The sequence below is a fragment of the Acartia tonsa genome, chromosome 6 (genome assembly GCF_053477335.1).
Source record: "Acartia tonsa isolate MP-2025a chromosome 6, ASM5347733v1, whole genome shotgun sequence".
NCBI lineage: Eukaryota > Metazoa > Arthropoda > Copepoda > Calanoida > Acartiidae > Acartia > Acartia tonsa.
The window spans coordinates 13,912,784-13,928,591 of NC_137265.1; the positions used below are offsets into that span (position 1 = coordinate 13,912,784).

General features: G+C 33.1%; 1 protein-coding gene across 1 annotated transcript in view; it reads right to left on the reverse strand.

The window, feature by feature from the left end:
• The window catches only part of Herc4 (HECT and RLD domain containing E3 ubiquitin ligase 4), a 33,934-nt gene extending 18,464 nt beyond the window's left edge, over positions 1–15,470 (reverse strand). Inside the window, exons 1-24 of the mRNA XM_080163573.1 lie at positions 15,327–15,470; positions 14,739–14,864; positions 14,170–14,362; positions 13,805–13,849; positions 13,335–13,469; positions 12,830–13,106; positions 12,336–12,492; positions 11,939–12,019; positions 11,020–11,118; positions 8,614–8,699; positions 8,246–8,343; positions 7,737–7,794; positions 7,083–7,194; positions 6,715–6,783; positions 6,219–6,319; positions 5,838–5,945; positions 5,397–5,469; positions 3,544–3,606; positions 3,068–3,157; positions 2,687–2,765; positions 2,271–2,329; positions 1,711–1,816; positions 1,161–1,256; positions 203–252 (exon numbers count right to left, since the gene is read on the reverse strand). Coding sequence (XP_080019699.1) covers positions 203–252; positions 1,161–1,256; positions 1,711–1,816; positions 2,271–2,329; positions 2,687–2,765; positions 3,068–3,157; positions 3,544–3,606; positions 5,397–5,469; positions 5,838–5,945; positions 6,219–6,319; positions 6,715–6,783; positions 7,083–7,194; positions 7,737–7,794; positions 8,246–8,343; positions 8,614–8,699; positions 11,020–11,118; positions 11,939–12,019; positions 12,336–12,492; positions 12,830–13,106; positions 13,335–13,469; positions 13,805–13,849; positions 14,170–14,362; positions 14,739–14,864; positions 15,327–15,428 — 2,463 coding nt within the window. The 5' untranslated portion in view covers positions 15,429–15,470. The remainder of the gene's footprint in view (positions 1–202; positions 253–1,160; positions 1,257–1,710; positions 1,817–2,270; positions 2,330–2,686; positions 2,766–3,067; positions 3,158–3,543; positions 3,607–5,396; positions 5,470–5,837; positions 5,946–6,218; positions 6,320–6,714; positions 6,784–7,082; positions 7,195–7,736; positions 7,795–8,245; positions 8,344–8,613; positions 8,700–11,019; positions 11,119–11,938; positions 12,020–12,335; positions 12,493–12,829; positions 13,107–13,334; positions 13,470–13,804; positions 13,850–14,169; positions 14,363–14,738; positions 14,865–15,326) is intronic.
• Between the last annotated feature and the right edge of the window lie 338 nt (positions 15,471–15,808).

Sequence of the window (15,808 nt, forward strand, 5' to 3'; positions counted from 1 at the left end):
GGGTACTTCAATCATTAATTTCATTCTACAGAACTGGTAATTTTGCTTGTCATCATTAAAGATGTACATCAATTTATCGTATTGTATTGTTCTCAAGATAACTGGGTAATGGGTATTATTGATCGGCAAAAAAGATATGCATCTTTTATGTGCGTTTTATGAGATGAGCGCTTTTTGAGAGGATACCCTAAAAAATTCTAACCTGTAAAGATTTGGCAGTTAAAGGTGAAAGCTCGGCAAGATCACTAATATCTAAACAAGAATAATTATGTATTTAATAGGGTTGGCAATCCGGATCCGGAATCCGCCCAATTTTGGGCTAATTTTGGAATCCGAATCCGGAATCCGTTTTTTAATAGCGGATTCTGGATTCTTAATTGGTATGCTAAAATTAACGTCTTGAGTTTTTTCTTTCAACTCTCGCTTTTTGAAGGCAAAGATTATCATCATTATATATAATATCTTTTAAAATCTGGTTCGATTCTCGGAAGTGAATTACAGAGAACACCAAGAACATTAATTTTTAGGACATATGTAGCACTTAATTTTTATAAAAAAAAATAAAAACCCTTTTAAAATACTGCTAGAATCCGGAATCCGCCAAAAATAAGAATCCGGAATCCGCAAGGAATCCGCCACTTTTTTTGACGGATTCTTTTAAGAATCCGGAATCCGAATCCGGCCCAAAAATTCGACGGATTGCCATCACTATTATTTAAACAGCGGAGCAATATATACACAAAATACATGTATATTATATGATAGTAGCGGCTACGCCTCAGGCAACTAGTGGCTCTGTATTCTAAGGGGCAGAAAAATGTTAGAAAAATAGCTTAAAACCATCTGTATTCTAAAACAAACAAGCCTAAAACCCTCACTGGACCTATGTGAAGCTTTTCTAAAATAGGGAACCCAATCGGCTCAGTAGTTATTGAGATCTTAAGATTCAAAAGAAAAAAAACCTTTCTACTTTAAAAATGATTCCTATAAATATTTTAAACGGTTAAAATGTATAAAAACTTGAAATAAAATAGGATTGTTTTAGCGTACACTTTTTTGGGACCATTTAAATCACGAGATAGCGTTAAAAAGTATATTTTAAATCGGTGGAAAAAAAACAACACATGACTATATGAGAAGGCATGCAAAATTAATCTTACCTTCTGTATCTTCTCCCAATATCTTCTTATAAAGAGTTAGAGGAAAGGGTAGGTTGATAATTGTGAAGTTATAAATGGCAAGTCCACAAACTATTCCTAAAAAAATTTATTAAAAACATTAAGCATAATATTTGAGAATTCTTAAAATCAATGTTAAATACGTTTCTAGTAGGTACTATTTTTTATAGACTAGCGGCTGCTCCCCTAGAAACTAGGGACTTTGTACACAAAGGTGTAGGAAGCTGGCAGAAAAATAGTTTATATCATATATCACAAAGGCATAAATCAATCTATAAATAACACAGCCTAAAACCATCTTTAGACCTTTGTGAAGCTTCCTTAGAATGGAGAACTCAATCAGTTCAGTGTAGTTATTGAAATCTTAAGCTACAGACAAAACAAATGCTACTTTATACAATAGGATAAGTATTGAAAAATATGGAAAAGAAAACATACCTAGTAAATACATTTTCCACTATGAGGCAGCAAAACCGGGTTGTTTCTAGTGGAATTGAAATGGACCCAGAGTCGTTAACTAAGTAAAACTTACCAATCATATTAAACAATTCTGAAGCTTCGAAGGAGGCGGGGTTAAACCAGACAGTTCGAGACTCTTCATATTCTTTGAACATCCCGTAATCAGGGTTCAATATTTCCTGTAAAAATGGATATCATATGTAAGTGGATATTTTTGACAGGAGAAAATTTGTAGTCAATTTAGCTTCTTATATAGACCTTATTTATTTGTCAGTTCGTTCATCCATTAGGAGGGGAGGGTTAGGGTTAAAGGGTTGGATGGGGGGGAAGCTTTGTTATAGCCAGCAACTAGTTTCACTTGATTAGAGAAAATGAAAATCTGGTGTAACATCCAAGTAATAATAAATCAATTATCATTCAACAATTCGTAATCAGAGTTTTAACATTCCTACACAAAGTTACAGAGAGAGACATTGGACTGTAAATTACACTGGTACCCAAACTTTTACAGGTATATTTTCTCATTGATAGGCTTAAAATATTTTGGTACTTTTATTAAATTTTAATTTGTTGGTTCAAAACTATTATTGTCCATTCTTATCAACCAATATTAACTGAAAGAATTAATAATACCTTGATGAGAAGTAGGAAAAATTCTTTGGTAACACCTCCCTCATCCTCTGCTTCTTCCCCTAAGTAAATAGGAGTGCATTAATAATTATTAAAGGAAGCCTGCAGGAAATACACGACTATAATTGCGGAAAGACTGTCAAAATTAGCTATTAAAAGACTCCTGCTTCAATAACAAAAAAGTTGAAGGCATCTTGGAAAGACAATTTTAAAAAGTTAAAAATCTTTCCAAATTTTTCCAGTCCTCTTATAAGAAATTTGAATATTAAATTACACCAGCTAAAAGCAAAATTATAGATTATTTGGGCACAAAGTTAGAATGTCAGTAACTGATGTGGGGTTTCAGTGCTCTACAGGTACTTTGAGGGAAACCGCCAGAAAATTGATATATAATATTTAATTTCTAAATTAAAAAATACCTGCAAAAGTTACTTTGAGCGGTTTCTTGAATGTATTTGGGTAGGTGGCATAATAAAATTGTAGCTGGGTTATAGTATCCTAAATATAACAAGTTTCAACTTAAAACTAGTTCTATAAAAGTTCTTATGTGTCATATAAACAGGGAGATAGAGGAGACCTTGGACTGTAAATTACACTGGTACCAAAGGTTTTATACATAGGCTTTAAAAATTTGAGTATATTTATAAAATCTAAATTAATAGGTTTAAATCAGCAGTGTCTAAACTTTTCAACCGTTATTCTAATCTACAGAAGGGATAGTTGTGTTTATTTTCATTTGGGATATGTATAAATCTATCATCCATTGCATTGTCTTATCTCTAAAGATCCCTGATAATTACCTGAACAATGTTATCTCTGGATACAATAATCTGTAGGAAAGGATGGACAACTTGATTTGCCCCACTTGTCATAAACTGGAATACTGCATTCTAAAAGTATAAAAGTTGTATATAATTTTAAAGGGTATTAATTCTAAATAAAGCAGTTAAATTCAGGGAGAAGGAGACATAGGACTATAAATAACACTGGTACCCATAGTTTTATTACCACGTTATCTTATTCGTTGGTTAGAAAAACTTTGGGTACTTTTAATGAATTGTGATAAATCGTTGCCAAACTAGTCCAAACATTTCAACCAATAAATTTAAATTACATAATTTTGTTTATTAGTATTGGGGATTTAATCCATCGATCGTCAATTGTCTTATCCCTCATAAAAACTGGTTTTGATAATTAAAAGATACATTTTTAGTATGACTTCTGTTAATTTACCGAGAGCTTGCCAATAGATAGAAGTGTTGAATTTGTTGTTTACCTGAAATTCTGATTGTTGAGCCATTTGTTGGCTGTACTCCTGATCAGCCATAAGAATCATTTCCTGGAATAATAAGTTTATTTATACACTGGGCCTCTAGGTCCGATCTTGAAACCATGCATTCCAAGGGTTAAGAAAAAGCAGAAAAAAAGCCTGATATCATACATCTATACAGTTAAATTTTAAAAATAGAATAGCCTAATACCACCCCAAAACACATGTTTAAATTCCCTAAATTGGAGAGCACAATCTGTTCAGTAGTTTTGGAAATCTTACTCTACAGACAAAGGCCTTAATACTTTATATAACAGGAGGATAACATAGATAACACAACAGTAACTTAACTACTTTTTTAACAAGGATGACAAAATCTATTAAGAGAAGCTGATCTAATTAGAAATTTAGACAAACAAACATTAAGAAATGGAGACTAACGACGCATCTAATATTGAACATTTTTTTAAAGTTTAAAATCGATGAGAGCTTTCCGTTATTTCATGACGTACGGACAGACAGACGTAAATGTAAGAAGCCTCGCTTTAAACTCAAAAAAATCCAGGGGTGTATATTCTGCACAAGAATATTTTTTTCCCCTGCTGCAAAAATTTTTATTTTTTTCCCTCCTAGTTTTTTCCAGCAAGGAAGGGGATAAAATGGAAAAATATTTTCAAAACTCTTTATTATATTCATATTATCCCCCCCCCCCCCCCCCACACACACACATATTATTTTAGTTTTTTTCACCACAGAGAGGGGAGAAAAATGGAGAAAAATACTTTCATTTATACATTTTTTTCCAACCACATATTTTTTACCCCTCCCCTCCCCCTCAGCAGGGTCAAATTTGCAGAACATACCCTCCTGAAAAAATCTTAACACTAATTCAGATAAATTTTCATCAGGATAGGGACTATGCATGAACGATTGCAAGAGATTCTAATCACCTTCCAGCAAAGATAGTAAACATTTTTTTATGAATTTATGTTTGATATAGTTATAAGATTTCTGTGAGTGAATAAAACTTTGAAATGTTAAGCATTTTTGATGAAATATCATCCAATGTTTTGTTGAGTTCAAATGTTCAAATAAAATAGAACGCAAAACATAATCAAATGCTGTTAATCACAAAAGTACACCAATAAAACTGTTTACATTATTACAAGTTACCATTCCTTTTTCTAAAAGGGTAGTTTCACGAAATGCATTTGAACTTAATTTAGTGAACCGCATATTTTTTCCTAGTTAATGGGTTAAACTACATTTATATAGCATATATTTGAAATAAATTCAATTTTCTACCACGTAGTTTTTAAAATATCAAGACTTGAAAATCGTCTTTTTAAATTGCATATATCACAAAAAGACAATTTTCAAGTCTTGATATTTTAAAAACTACGTGGTAGAAAATTGAAATTCTTTCAAATATATGCCATATAAATGTAGTTTAACCATTTAACCAGGATAAATTATGCGGTTCACTGAATTAAGTTCAAATGCATTTCGTGAAACTACCCCTTTACTTTTTTTCATTAAAAAGTTCACTTTTGTGTCACAGCAGTTTGAACTCAACAAAACATTTGATCATATATAGCCAAAAAAAACTAACATTTCAAGGTTTTTTCATATATAACCATGGTGAAACTTCTTTTTTTCAATCGATAAAACGGTATTACACATTACTCTAGTATATTCACAAAAAAAAACATTTAGAATCGCTGCTGGAAGGTGCTTAGAATCACTTGCTCTCGTACGTGCATACTTCTCTTTTGGACAACTTTATTTGAGATTGTAAAAAACAGACGGACAGACTACACATCCAATCACAATATGTATGAAAGACATGATATACTAACCTTAGCAATTGGGTCGAAAATGAATGGAAAGTTACAAATATAGAATTCTGTTGTGATGTCTTTTCCCTGCATTCTAAAAAATAAAGTAGATGTGGTGTAATATTACTAGCGGCTATGCCCTCAAGACCTTTCAATTTTAGTTTTGAAAAGAAAATACTTTGGGGATGGGGTAAGTCATTTTTTAAGTGGTGAATTAACTTGGGAGGCATAACACTTCTCAGGACCTCTGGGAAGCTATTCTGCAAAGGAGAACGCAGCGGTTCGGGACAGACAGTCAGACACCCCACTGTTTTTATTTAAATTTGATAACAGGAAAATAAAATCATTTTAAATAGACATTATCGAGTAGGTATATACGTACCTACATCCTTATGTTTTAAGGACAAAAGGACGAATGGCCTGGCCATATCCTAAACTAGAGTCTATGCACTAAAACTATACCTTGCCATTTTCCAGTTGAAGTATGATTTCTTGATATCATAGTATTGATGAAGGTTGGTTAAGTAGAATGTTTCTATGCTCACTCGAGATCCATTCTCTGCATTCACTCTGATTAAACAATAAATGGTCAAAATCATGCAGAGAACTAGGGTCCTAAGGATACCTAACTCTGTGAGGTTCTTCTAACCTTTACTTAATATTATCTAAAATATTATTACATGTTTTTTATCTTTAAAACAATCGTTTGAGGTCGATGTGCGATTCGTAATCTTTCAAAAAGTGTATTATCAATTAATATTAGGGAAGGGGATTTTAGTGCTCGATAAACACTTTGAGGGAAAGCACCCATTTACTAGTATTTACGCTATATTACGATGTTACCTTTTGAGCAATGTTAGAAAGATAAGTGCTGTTTGCAGAGCTCTGTAGATGAGAGGATCATTGCGGTCAGACTTTAAGATTTGCAGGTACGGATCTACTACCTGAAATTTTATTTTTTTTGTCACGAAAACTGTAATTTTAAGTCTCTGAATGAATTTTTTGGGTGCAAAATTACTGTTTTTACTTTTAATACCAGTGTTTTAAAAGTGTATTTTTTTCCTGTTAGGTAAAAATATTTACAATTTGAACTATACAGCAAATATTAAAATTGACAAAATCACACTCACTTTTTTCAAAAAAACACAGTAGCTGTGATTTTGCTAGAACTATAGAAATGGCATTATCCCGTTTTTGAGTTGAATATTGTGTTATAATGTATTGGGTAAAAATGCAAGTAAAAAATGTTTTTAGTAGGTATAAGCTCTTAGTCATACTATTAGATGGATATTTCAACATTTCTTTACAGTTAGGTACTAGATTTTTAATAACGTTTTACCTTCAGATAAGTTTTAATAAGTTGTGACAGCCACTCAACAGGCGCTTTACCAAACCATTTCTCTATAGCCTAAAATAAAATAGTTTTTTTTAAATTCTTAAAACTATGTGCATTCAGTTAACAGCGTAAGTCCAGATCTCTACAGTAAGTCCCAAGGCACTAACATTCCGACTTTTGCAGACAACCACGCTATGATTGCAAGACCTTTGTCTGGAAGTCCTGTCTATCGTAAATAGCAGCCGAGAAAATGACATTTCCCCCATAGTTACAGACTGACCGACTTACCGATAGAAAATAAAATTGACTAAGCAAGCCCTAAATGGACTTTACACTATTACTACAGATAAACTATCAAGATGAAATCTTACCTTTCCAGCTGGTTCTGGAAGCGTAAGAATTGAGCTGGCATAAGGTAGCTGGAACTCGTCAGTATTGGTGGGACTTAAGAAGCTACTGTGCATTGGCATGATCAGGTAAAATCTATACAAATAAACTTATGATAATTCTTATCGTGGGGGTAGTTCTGGACCTTAAAGGCGTAAGGAGTAAAGCCCAGATATCATTTTCAGTTAAAAGATACTTACCTAACATTTAAAAGGACATAGGGGTGTATATTCTACATGGGATCCCCTGCTCAGGGGGGGGGGGAATAACAAATAAGTGGTTGGAGGAAAAATAAATTGTAAAAATTAAGAAAACTGAAAACATTTTTTCCATCCCCCCCCCCTCCTTGTTGAAAAAAACTAAAAAAATGTGTGGTTGGTAGGAGGGATAAAATAAAAAAAATATAGAATTATTTAAATATTATTTCATTTTCCCCCCTACTTGGTGAGAAAAAGCTATGGGGGGGGGAATTTTTTGTAGCCGGGGAAAAAAATAAATCTTGTGCAGAATATACACCCATGAAGGACAATATTCGAAAGAATTTCTCTATTCTATAATGAAATTTTAAAAGTATACCTAGGTACATATCATTAATTTTAAATCGGTACAATTTTGTGAAAATTATAAACTTTAGGTACCTTAATGTTTCTAAATCAGGTGGACTGGGCTTTAACTGTCCCAGAGCACTTAATAAACCTAAATTTAAATATCAATATCAATAGGTATTAATATTATAAAATCTAATAATATAGGTAAGGTACCTATTCAGTTCATTGTAATATATCACTACCTTTCGTCAACGGAGAAGGGATCTACTTAGAATTCCCATAATGCAAAGTGTACGTACAATTAGAAATACCCTGCCTACCTAAAAAACTATTAGCTTTCTAATAACATGAATGTATGAAGCTTAATTGTAACAGATTTGAAAACCAACCCTTTGATTGCACGTCCCTTGTCTAAAACTAAGGATGGCAATTGGTCAATTTAACCCCCCCCCCTCGCCGCCCCCTCTGCACTTAAAGCTAGTGACACGTACAGGACATAGTAACAGGAGTAGGTACCATATTAACATCTCTATTATTACGCGAAATGGTTCAGACTCGAACTCGATTCCTTCCCGACGGCAATTACGTGTTTTTTTTACCTGACATGACTACAGTCTGAATTGTGTCATTTGGACAGTCTCGTATAATTGTGAATGCTTCCATCCAACCACTAAAATCTACTCCATTATTGTTACCACTGAAATTATTAACAAAATATTTATTTACGGTAGCGACCCTCCTCTATTATTTTCAGTATCGGCCAGTCTGTTAGGTAGTTAGTCCACCTTTCAGGATATCTTTTACTTTCTTTCCTTGTTACTTTCTGCTACTCTTTAGTCTTTAACAATGTGTACGTCTTTTTATTTGTAACCAGCTAGGTACAAAAATGAACTTATCTATACTAGAACCATTTAAAAAATACAATGAACTTGTTATTGCTGCGTTACTATCATATTCTTTAATTTACCTGCAACCCGAATGTGTGGGCAAAAGTAGAGAACCATTTAAACAGGATAAGGAGCTAAATATCAGCTCCAATTCTTCTATCAAATCCTGAATAAAAATAATATACCTATGCTTAATTAATTTAAAATAGTGAATGAGGGTACGATTACCTACATACCTATGGTAATATTGAATATCTCAAAAAAAAAAATTTAACCAAAATTGGTTACCTACCTAATCTGTTGAATTAATAATTTAATCTGTAACCTATTTAGGTTAAACTACATCAAGTATGTTGTTTATTTTTAAGTTATTTTTACTTCTAAATTAGTTCTTAATTCTAGAGTTGATATTCTGAGGTTAAATCTTAATTGTGATTGTAAATTACATCAAGGCTGGTTATGTTTGACAAGATATGTGTGTGTTATAGGTTACTATTTAATAATTGGGACACCTGTCATAAATGTGCAGTTCACTGCGCTGCTATTTAAGTGAATTCTACAGCATGACCCTCGAAAAAGTTTTTTTTAAGCATCTGCAGCCGATATTTCTCAATGAATTATCAAAAAATGTATATGTCCTTGTTCTCTGTAGATTTCCACATAAGTAGATATAAAAATATTTTTTTTACATCAATTAACAGCTGAGATTTTTAGAGCCAAAGTTTTGAAAAAGTGGCTGAGGAAAAAGTAACTTTTCAAGAAAAATGTTTTTTTAAAGTGAAATGACGTGTTTTCCTCATAATTTCAATACTTTTTATAAAACTTATATAAAGATGTTTCCAAGAAATTTATTTCATGCTGAAAGCACTTTTTTCACTTGCTCTAAAAGGCATTTTTAGATTAGTGTAAATTGCAAAAACACTCTTACAGAAAGAAATCCTATAAAAAATAGTAGCAAATTGAAAGTTTACATAAACAGAAATCAAACACTTTTTATTTTATCAAAAGTTAAAAAACAAAAAAGTTACAGCTACAAACTTTTATTAAACATTTAACAATTTAAAAGGTTTTTATGTGTCTTTAAGTAGTTTGTATAAGTGGGTGTTAATTTATTAGGTCAAATTTGCGCTAATCCCTTCCGGTCATAAGGATAAATTGGGGAGGGGTTCATTTAAGGTCATGTTAAGAAGGGGATATTATAAGGTTTATGGGTAAATGGTTATTAGAAAAAATGCATTTAATGAAATTTTGAAAAGTAAGTTTTTATATGTAAAACTAACATTTTTTAATGCAATAAAAAAGGTATCAATTGTAAACTTGCTCTTCTTTCTTATTTGTTTTTTAACTGGTTGATAAAAAGTAATATAACTAATAAAAAACTAAGAAATATTTAGCAATATCCAGTTTCTCAAGCACTTTTTCCAAACTTTGGCTTTAAAAATCTCGGCTGTTAATTGATGTAAAAAAATATTTTGATATCCATTGATGTAGAAAATTATAGAGAACAAGTACATATGAATCTTTTAATATTTTATTGAGAAATATAGGCTGCAGATGCTTAAAAAAACTTTTTCGAGGGTCATGCTGTATATGTAAGTAATTAGATCATGGAAAGAAAACGAAATTTCGGGTTTTATCGCATTTTCACAGTAGCTTTTCTCCTATTTCTAGCCCCTGCGGGGGGCTCTAACCCTGCGGGGCAATCATTAACACTTACCTAATCTAACCTAACCTAAAATAACCTTTCAAAACTTATTGTAAAAATGCGACGAAACCCGCGACTTCGTTTTCTTTCCATCAGGGTTGGTAAAAACCCGGGTTTTTTAAAAATAACCCAACCCATTGGGTTTTATTATTAAATTTCGGGTTTTTTGGGTTTGATTGTTTTCTAAAGATTATTACCTAGAAATTTTAAGATATAAGGTTAAATCATTTTTATAAAGTAACAGGATGTTTGTCTGTACCATAGGATCTCGCAAACCGCTGAATCGGTATGGTTCTCCTGTACAGGGTAGCTTTTCATAGGTCCAGAGAAGGTTTATTTTAATTTTGGGGGAGGGCACCACAAATCTCCCAAGAGATATCTGCCCCTCCCCCCCCCCCCCCAAAAAAAAAGTAATTAAAAATCTTCAACGGACCCGTGAGAAGCTAATAGTAATTGAGAACCATATCGGTTCAGTGGTTAGGGAGTTGTTTTGGTACATAGGGACAGACATTCCGTTACTTATATATAAAAATAAGCAGTTGTAATGCAGTTATACAATAATTAAAATAAAATGTTTTTATAATATCAATTATTTGTTTGAAAATAGTACTCCTTATGAGTCAAAATAGAGTTAACATTATCGACAAAGGTACATTTTTTGAAAAACCCGGGTTTTTTTGGGTTTTTTTGAGTTAAAAAAAACAATAAAACCCAACTTGGGTTTTTTACTTGGGTTTTTTATGCCAACCCTGCTTTCCATGACCCAAGTAATTCTACTAACCTGACATAATGGTTCATCAGGTCCAATATTCTTGATAAGTTTGAGTACTCTTGTATCCAGAACTTTTATAGCTGGCTCCCGGGTTAACTGACTGTAATTCTACAAAATGAGTATCTTTAATCTCTAGGTGAACAAGACTAAAAAGTAATAAAATACAAGTAATATTATACCTGTTGTTTGCAATTGTGAAGTTTTCGAGGGATAAGAGGGGGGGGTAGTTTGGACATAATCTTTGGACTGAGAGGATAGGTTCTTAGGGATAAAATCATTTTTTTAATGATAAATTTTCTTAAGTTTTAAGATGTTTTGAATAGGCCTCCAGGTTCAGGTACTGGAGGCCCCCAGGTGGTCTCTGGACAGGTGAATTTTTTTTTTAAGAGTTAGAGGTCAACTCAAAAACAAAATATTCTTTAATGTTATTTACATATTTGAAGATAAAAGATGCATATTTTGATTTATAAGTTGACTTCTAACTCTTCAAAAAATGAACCTGGAGGCCTAACCGAATTTTAAAAATTGGGAAAACTTATCATATAAGAATGATTTTATCCCTAATAACCTATCCTCTCAGTCTAAAGATAAAGCCTATACACATACGGTTTACGCAAATGTGTCAAAACTTCCCCCCCTCATAAGAGATGGATATCAATTTTTGAAAAGGGTATATTTCCCTTTAGAAAAATTCAACGCATCAGATGAATCAATTTTAATAGCTTAGAAGTGATTTCACACAGAGTGCCTGTTGATCACTAATAACTCCCTTGTTTTATACCTACATAAACAGAAAATAAAATGGCAGAGTTTGTTATTTTTCCCCTATGCCTTACCCCTATGGGGCTTAAGCCTAGGTTGTTCTTACCCTGCGGGGCAACAAGTACCTGATATGACCTTACTTAACCAGATCTGAAGTAATAAGTACCTTTCCATTAACTGCCAGCCAGTTAGAATTAGCACCAGCTGCCAGAAGATTTATATCACCATTAAACTTGCCTTCTATAACCTAAAAAAATGGAAATAAGATATACGTAAACTGTGATTATAGGCTTTGTCTTAGGAGTGATAGGATACGAGAGGCAAAAAAGTATATAAAATAGTAAGAGTTTTTTTTAAGCTAAAAATTAAATTTTTAGGTTAATTGGCTAAGGGTGGATTTAGGCGATTTTATGTATTTAGAGGCAAAGGGCGAAGCAACTAATTTGAAATAAAAGAAGCCCTCCGTCAACATAAAGATTTTGAATGACAGAAAGGTTAAATGCTTAAAGTTTTACATTCCTTATTAGCCTGTTTTTGGAAGGTGAATTTATGTTGAACAATACCTGTGGAATGTCGGAAGTTTTGTAAGTTTGTCTGCCTAGTTGTCCTTGGATTGAATAACCGAAAGCATACAACTTATTGCCACTTGGTACCAGAGCAAGGGAGTGTCTTCCACCCCCGGCTATTTGGGTCACTGTTGTGCCCATCAGTTCAACAATTCTAAAATACAAAAATATTACCAATTTTTAAAGCTAATTCTTTACAGTTCTAATAACAAAAGACTCTTTCAATTTACCCAAGAGATCTTAAGGGATAAGACAATAAATGATAAATTGATGTACAAACTCAAGAACGATAAACAAAATTACCTACACCTTTTGTAGATAAGAATTATTATTGAAAAAGTTTAAATTCTCAAGGTTTCTAACAACCAATCAATTTTTAGTAAAAGTACTCAAAGTTTTTGAGCCAAGCAATAAGATTACGTGGTTATAAAACTTTTAAACTAGTGGCAAGGCATTAATAGTTCAATGTCCACTCCCTCCATGACATATACCTGGTTGGTGTTGCATCAAACTCCTCCTGTGCTGACCGCCTGCCCAGCTGACCGTACCTATTGCTGCCCCAGCTAAAAACTCCACCCTCCTCGGTCAGAGCCAGACTGTGTTCTGATCCGGCGGCGAGTCCCGCCGGTGCTATCCGCTGTTTCCGCAGTGACTTGATCTCAGTAGGGAAAAATCTGTCTTCTGTTTTTGTAATACCAAGTTGTCCATTTGAGTTGGCACCGAAGGCAAAGATTGCACCACTCAGGGTTGAGACCATCGAATGAAAACCTAAATGTAATTAAAATTAAAAACAAAAACTTATATTTTATTAGTTATCCAATCAACAAACAAGTACAAGTAAATAACTCTATAATAGTATTTTATTGCAGGTATTTATAAAAGTAACTAAATCTGACATTTTCGAAGGATGTAACAGAATCAATCAATAATCCACAAACAACTTTTAAACTAAAGTTAAAAAGAAGCATCGCCACTGACAAAAAAAAACTGTAATACCTCCACATACAGCGTAGGCCAGCGGAATCCCTTCCAAAGATTCGACAAGGACGGGTAGAGGCGCAGAGCGGCGCTGTGGTCCCAGCCCCAGCTGTCCCTTGGTATTACTGCCCCATGTGTATAACTGACCATTGGCTGAAAAATAAGATTGGATTTTTAAAAGGTTCAATAAAAAATACCTATAGGATATTTCTAGTAGCACAGATAATACAACAAGAATATGTTTAAACACCAATATTATACACGCACACAAGCAGCAAAAATACTCTATATAGTGTTAATATTTGTTCAAGAACTAGGCTTTGTCATTATAATATTGGTAGCTTGGCTTTGCATTGCTACAGAAATATTAACATAATTAACTTTGTTAATCTACGACATATTTAAATCTTTGTACCTACCACGGGTATGGCACAATGAAGAACTTGAATCAGTTTTAGAATAAAAAATTAAAATTACGTGACTGTCACCTGTTAGAGCTAGACTGTGTTGATTACCAGCTGACACATGTCTTACCTATGTTTTAGAGTATTATTTTAAATAACTAGGAGGTTACGGTGAAATGAGCAAAAATAAATATTAGGTAAGGTTAATTCATACTTAAAATCGAGGTAAAAGCATTATTTTAGGCAAATCGGTTACTTTCAGAAAAGATAGTGGTAATCGGTAGGTCACATTTATATTTTAATTATTTATTAAATCAAATACTCTAAAAAAAACTAGCCTACATGCCAAAGTATTTGTTTTAAAAAGAATTCTAAAGGGGAGCGAATTTACGTAAGCATACCTACATTGTATATGTTGACATAGCTGATATTAAATAACAAAAAACATTCCTTTAGCGTGGCCATAGATTTGACTTGTTTAGGCTTCCTCACACACTCCTCCTCCCCACCCCCCAGGTTGTGACCCAGTTGACCGAATTCGTCGCTGCCCCAGCTGAATAGGGTGCCCCATTCGTCCACTGCCAGGGAATGGTTTAGCCCACAGGCAATGGATTTGATTGTGTAGGAGGAAAGGTCAACAATCTAAATATGAGATACCTACTGATAATCTCTTTTTACATTTGAACTTTGTTTGGGCGGTTACCCTAGTCAAGCAAAGCATCCCCCTCTTTGTATTTTGAAAAAAATGAAATAACGGTGGCTGGGTTTGTTTTTCGTTTGTCTGTAAATTACGTTGTTTAGGTTAGGTTAGCTTATATATCTAAGTACTGGGTAGCACTACTGTTATAGGGCAGCGCAGGTATAGCCCCGTAGGAGTTAGGCATAGGAAAAAACTAACTCCCTATTTTCAGTTCAAAAGCAAGGGTGAGAAGAAGGTTAAATTCAGTATGGATTGTTAGTTAGCTTAAAATTTCTTAAGATAAATAAATAATGAGAAAATCACTGTAAAATATTTTACCTGTTCTAGCCTTGTTTGACCGCCCTCCCTTCCTAGCTGGCCAAATTCATTACAGCCACAACTGTAAACCTGACCGCTCTCTGTCAACACAAGAGTGTGCCGACCTCCAATAGCAATACTGGAGGGCTAAAAAAAAGAAAAATTTATTCCATTACCTATCATAAATAGATATTTTGCTATCAATATTTCATCTTTATGGATATTCGAGAAAATCTAATTGGAAAATAGACAGAATGATTTAGTTAATGAAAGGTAATAGGGTCTACTACCAGCAAGGCCATAACTGAACAAGTTTAAATTTTAACTGCAATTTTATAGTAATTTCATAATTATTTGAGGGTTGATTAATGTCGGACATCTGCTTTAATTACTCAGTCAGGAATTTTTTTAAAAATCCGGATAGAGTAATACGGGTACATGTAATATCCTTATACTAAAGTAACAGGGTCTGTGTGTGCGTCTGTCTGTGCCAAAGGATCTCGCTAAAACCTTAAGTGCCCCAGAAGTTTCTAGGGGCGAAGCCGTTAGTGTTTTTTATCTTTCTAAACAGTATACATTCCGTAAAGTGTTATGACAACTAATACTTACTTTGATATCATGAATCTTGACAGAACTTGGTATGGACACATGGGGATCCTCTAGCCCCCCCAACCCCAGCTCCCCGTTACTTGATGCGCCCCAACTATACATTACAATCAAGCATTACAGATCTGAAAGAAACAAGAAAATCTAATTTTTTGTTTAAAGCGCAGTTAGTTTTCTTTATAAAAGTTTTAAAAAGTACAGAGTGGATTTCACGAACATTAAACTAAAAATCATAAAATTAATACCTATAAATCATTTTTTGTTAACCCGATACATTAGAGGGGCAAACAATACTAGTTTCATTTTGATATCCGCAGAAAGTTGTATATATTATATACATTGCGATAAATTTAAGTTCTTTTTTTTAACTCACGAAATAGTTGTATCTGCTACAACACTGTAAGTAAAAAGAAAAGTATATTTATCAAAATATAAAATTAGAAGGCTATATGATGAAATTTTCAGTTTAGATAAATATCTGGAAA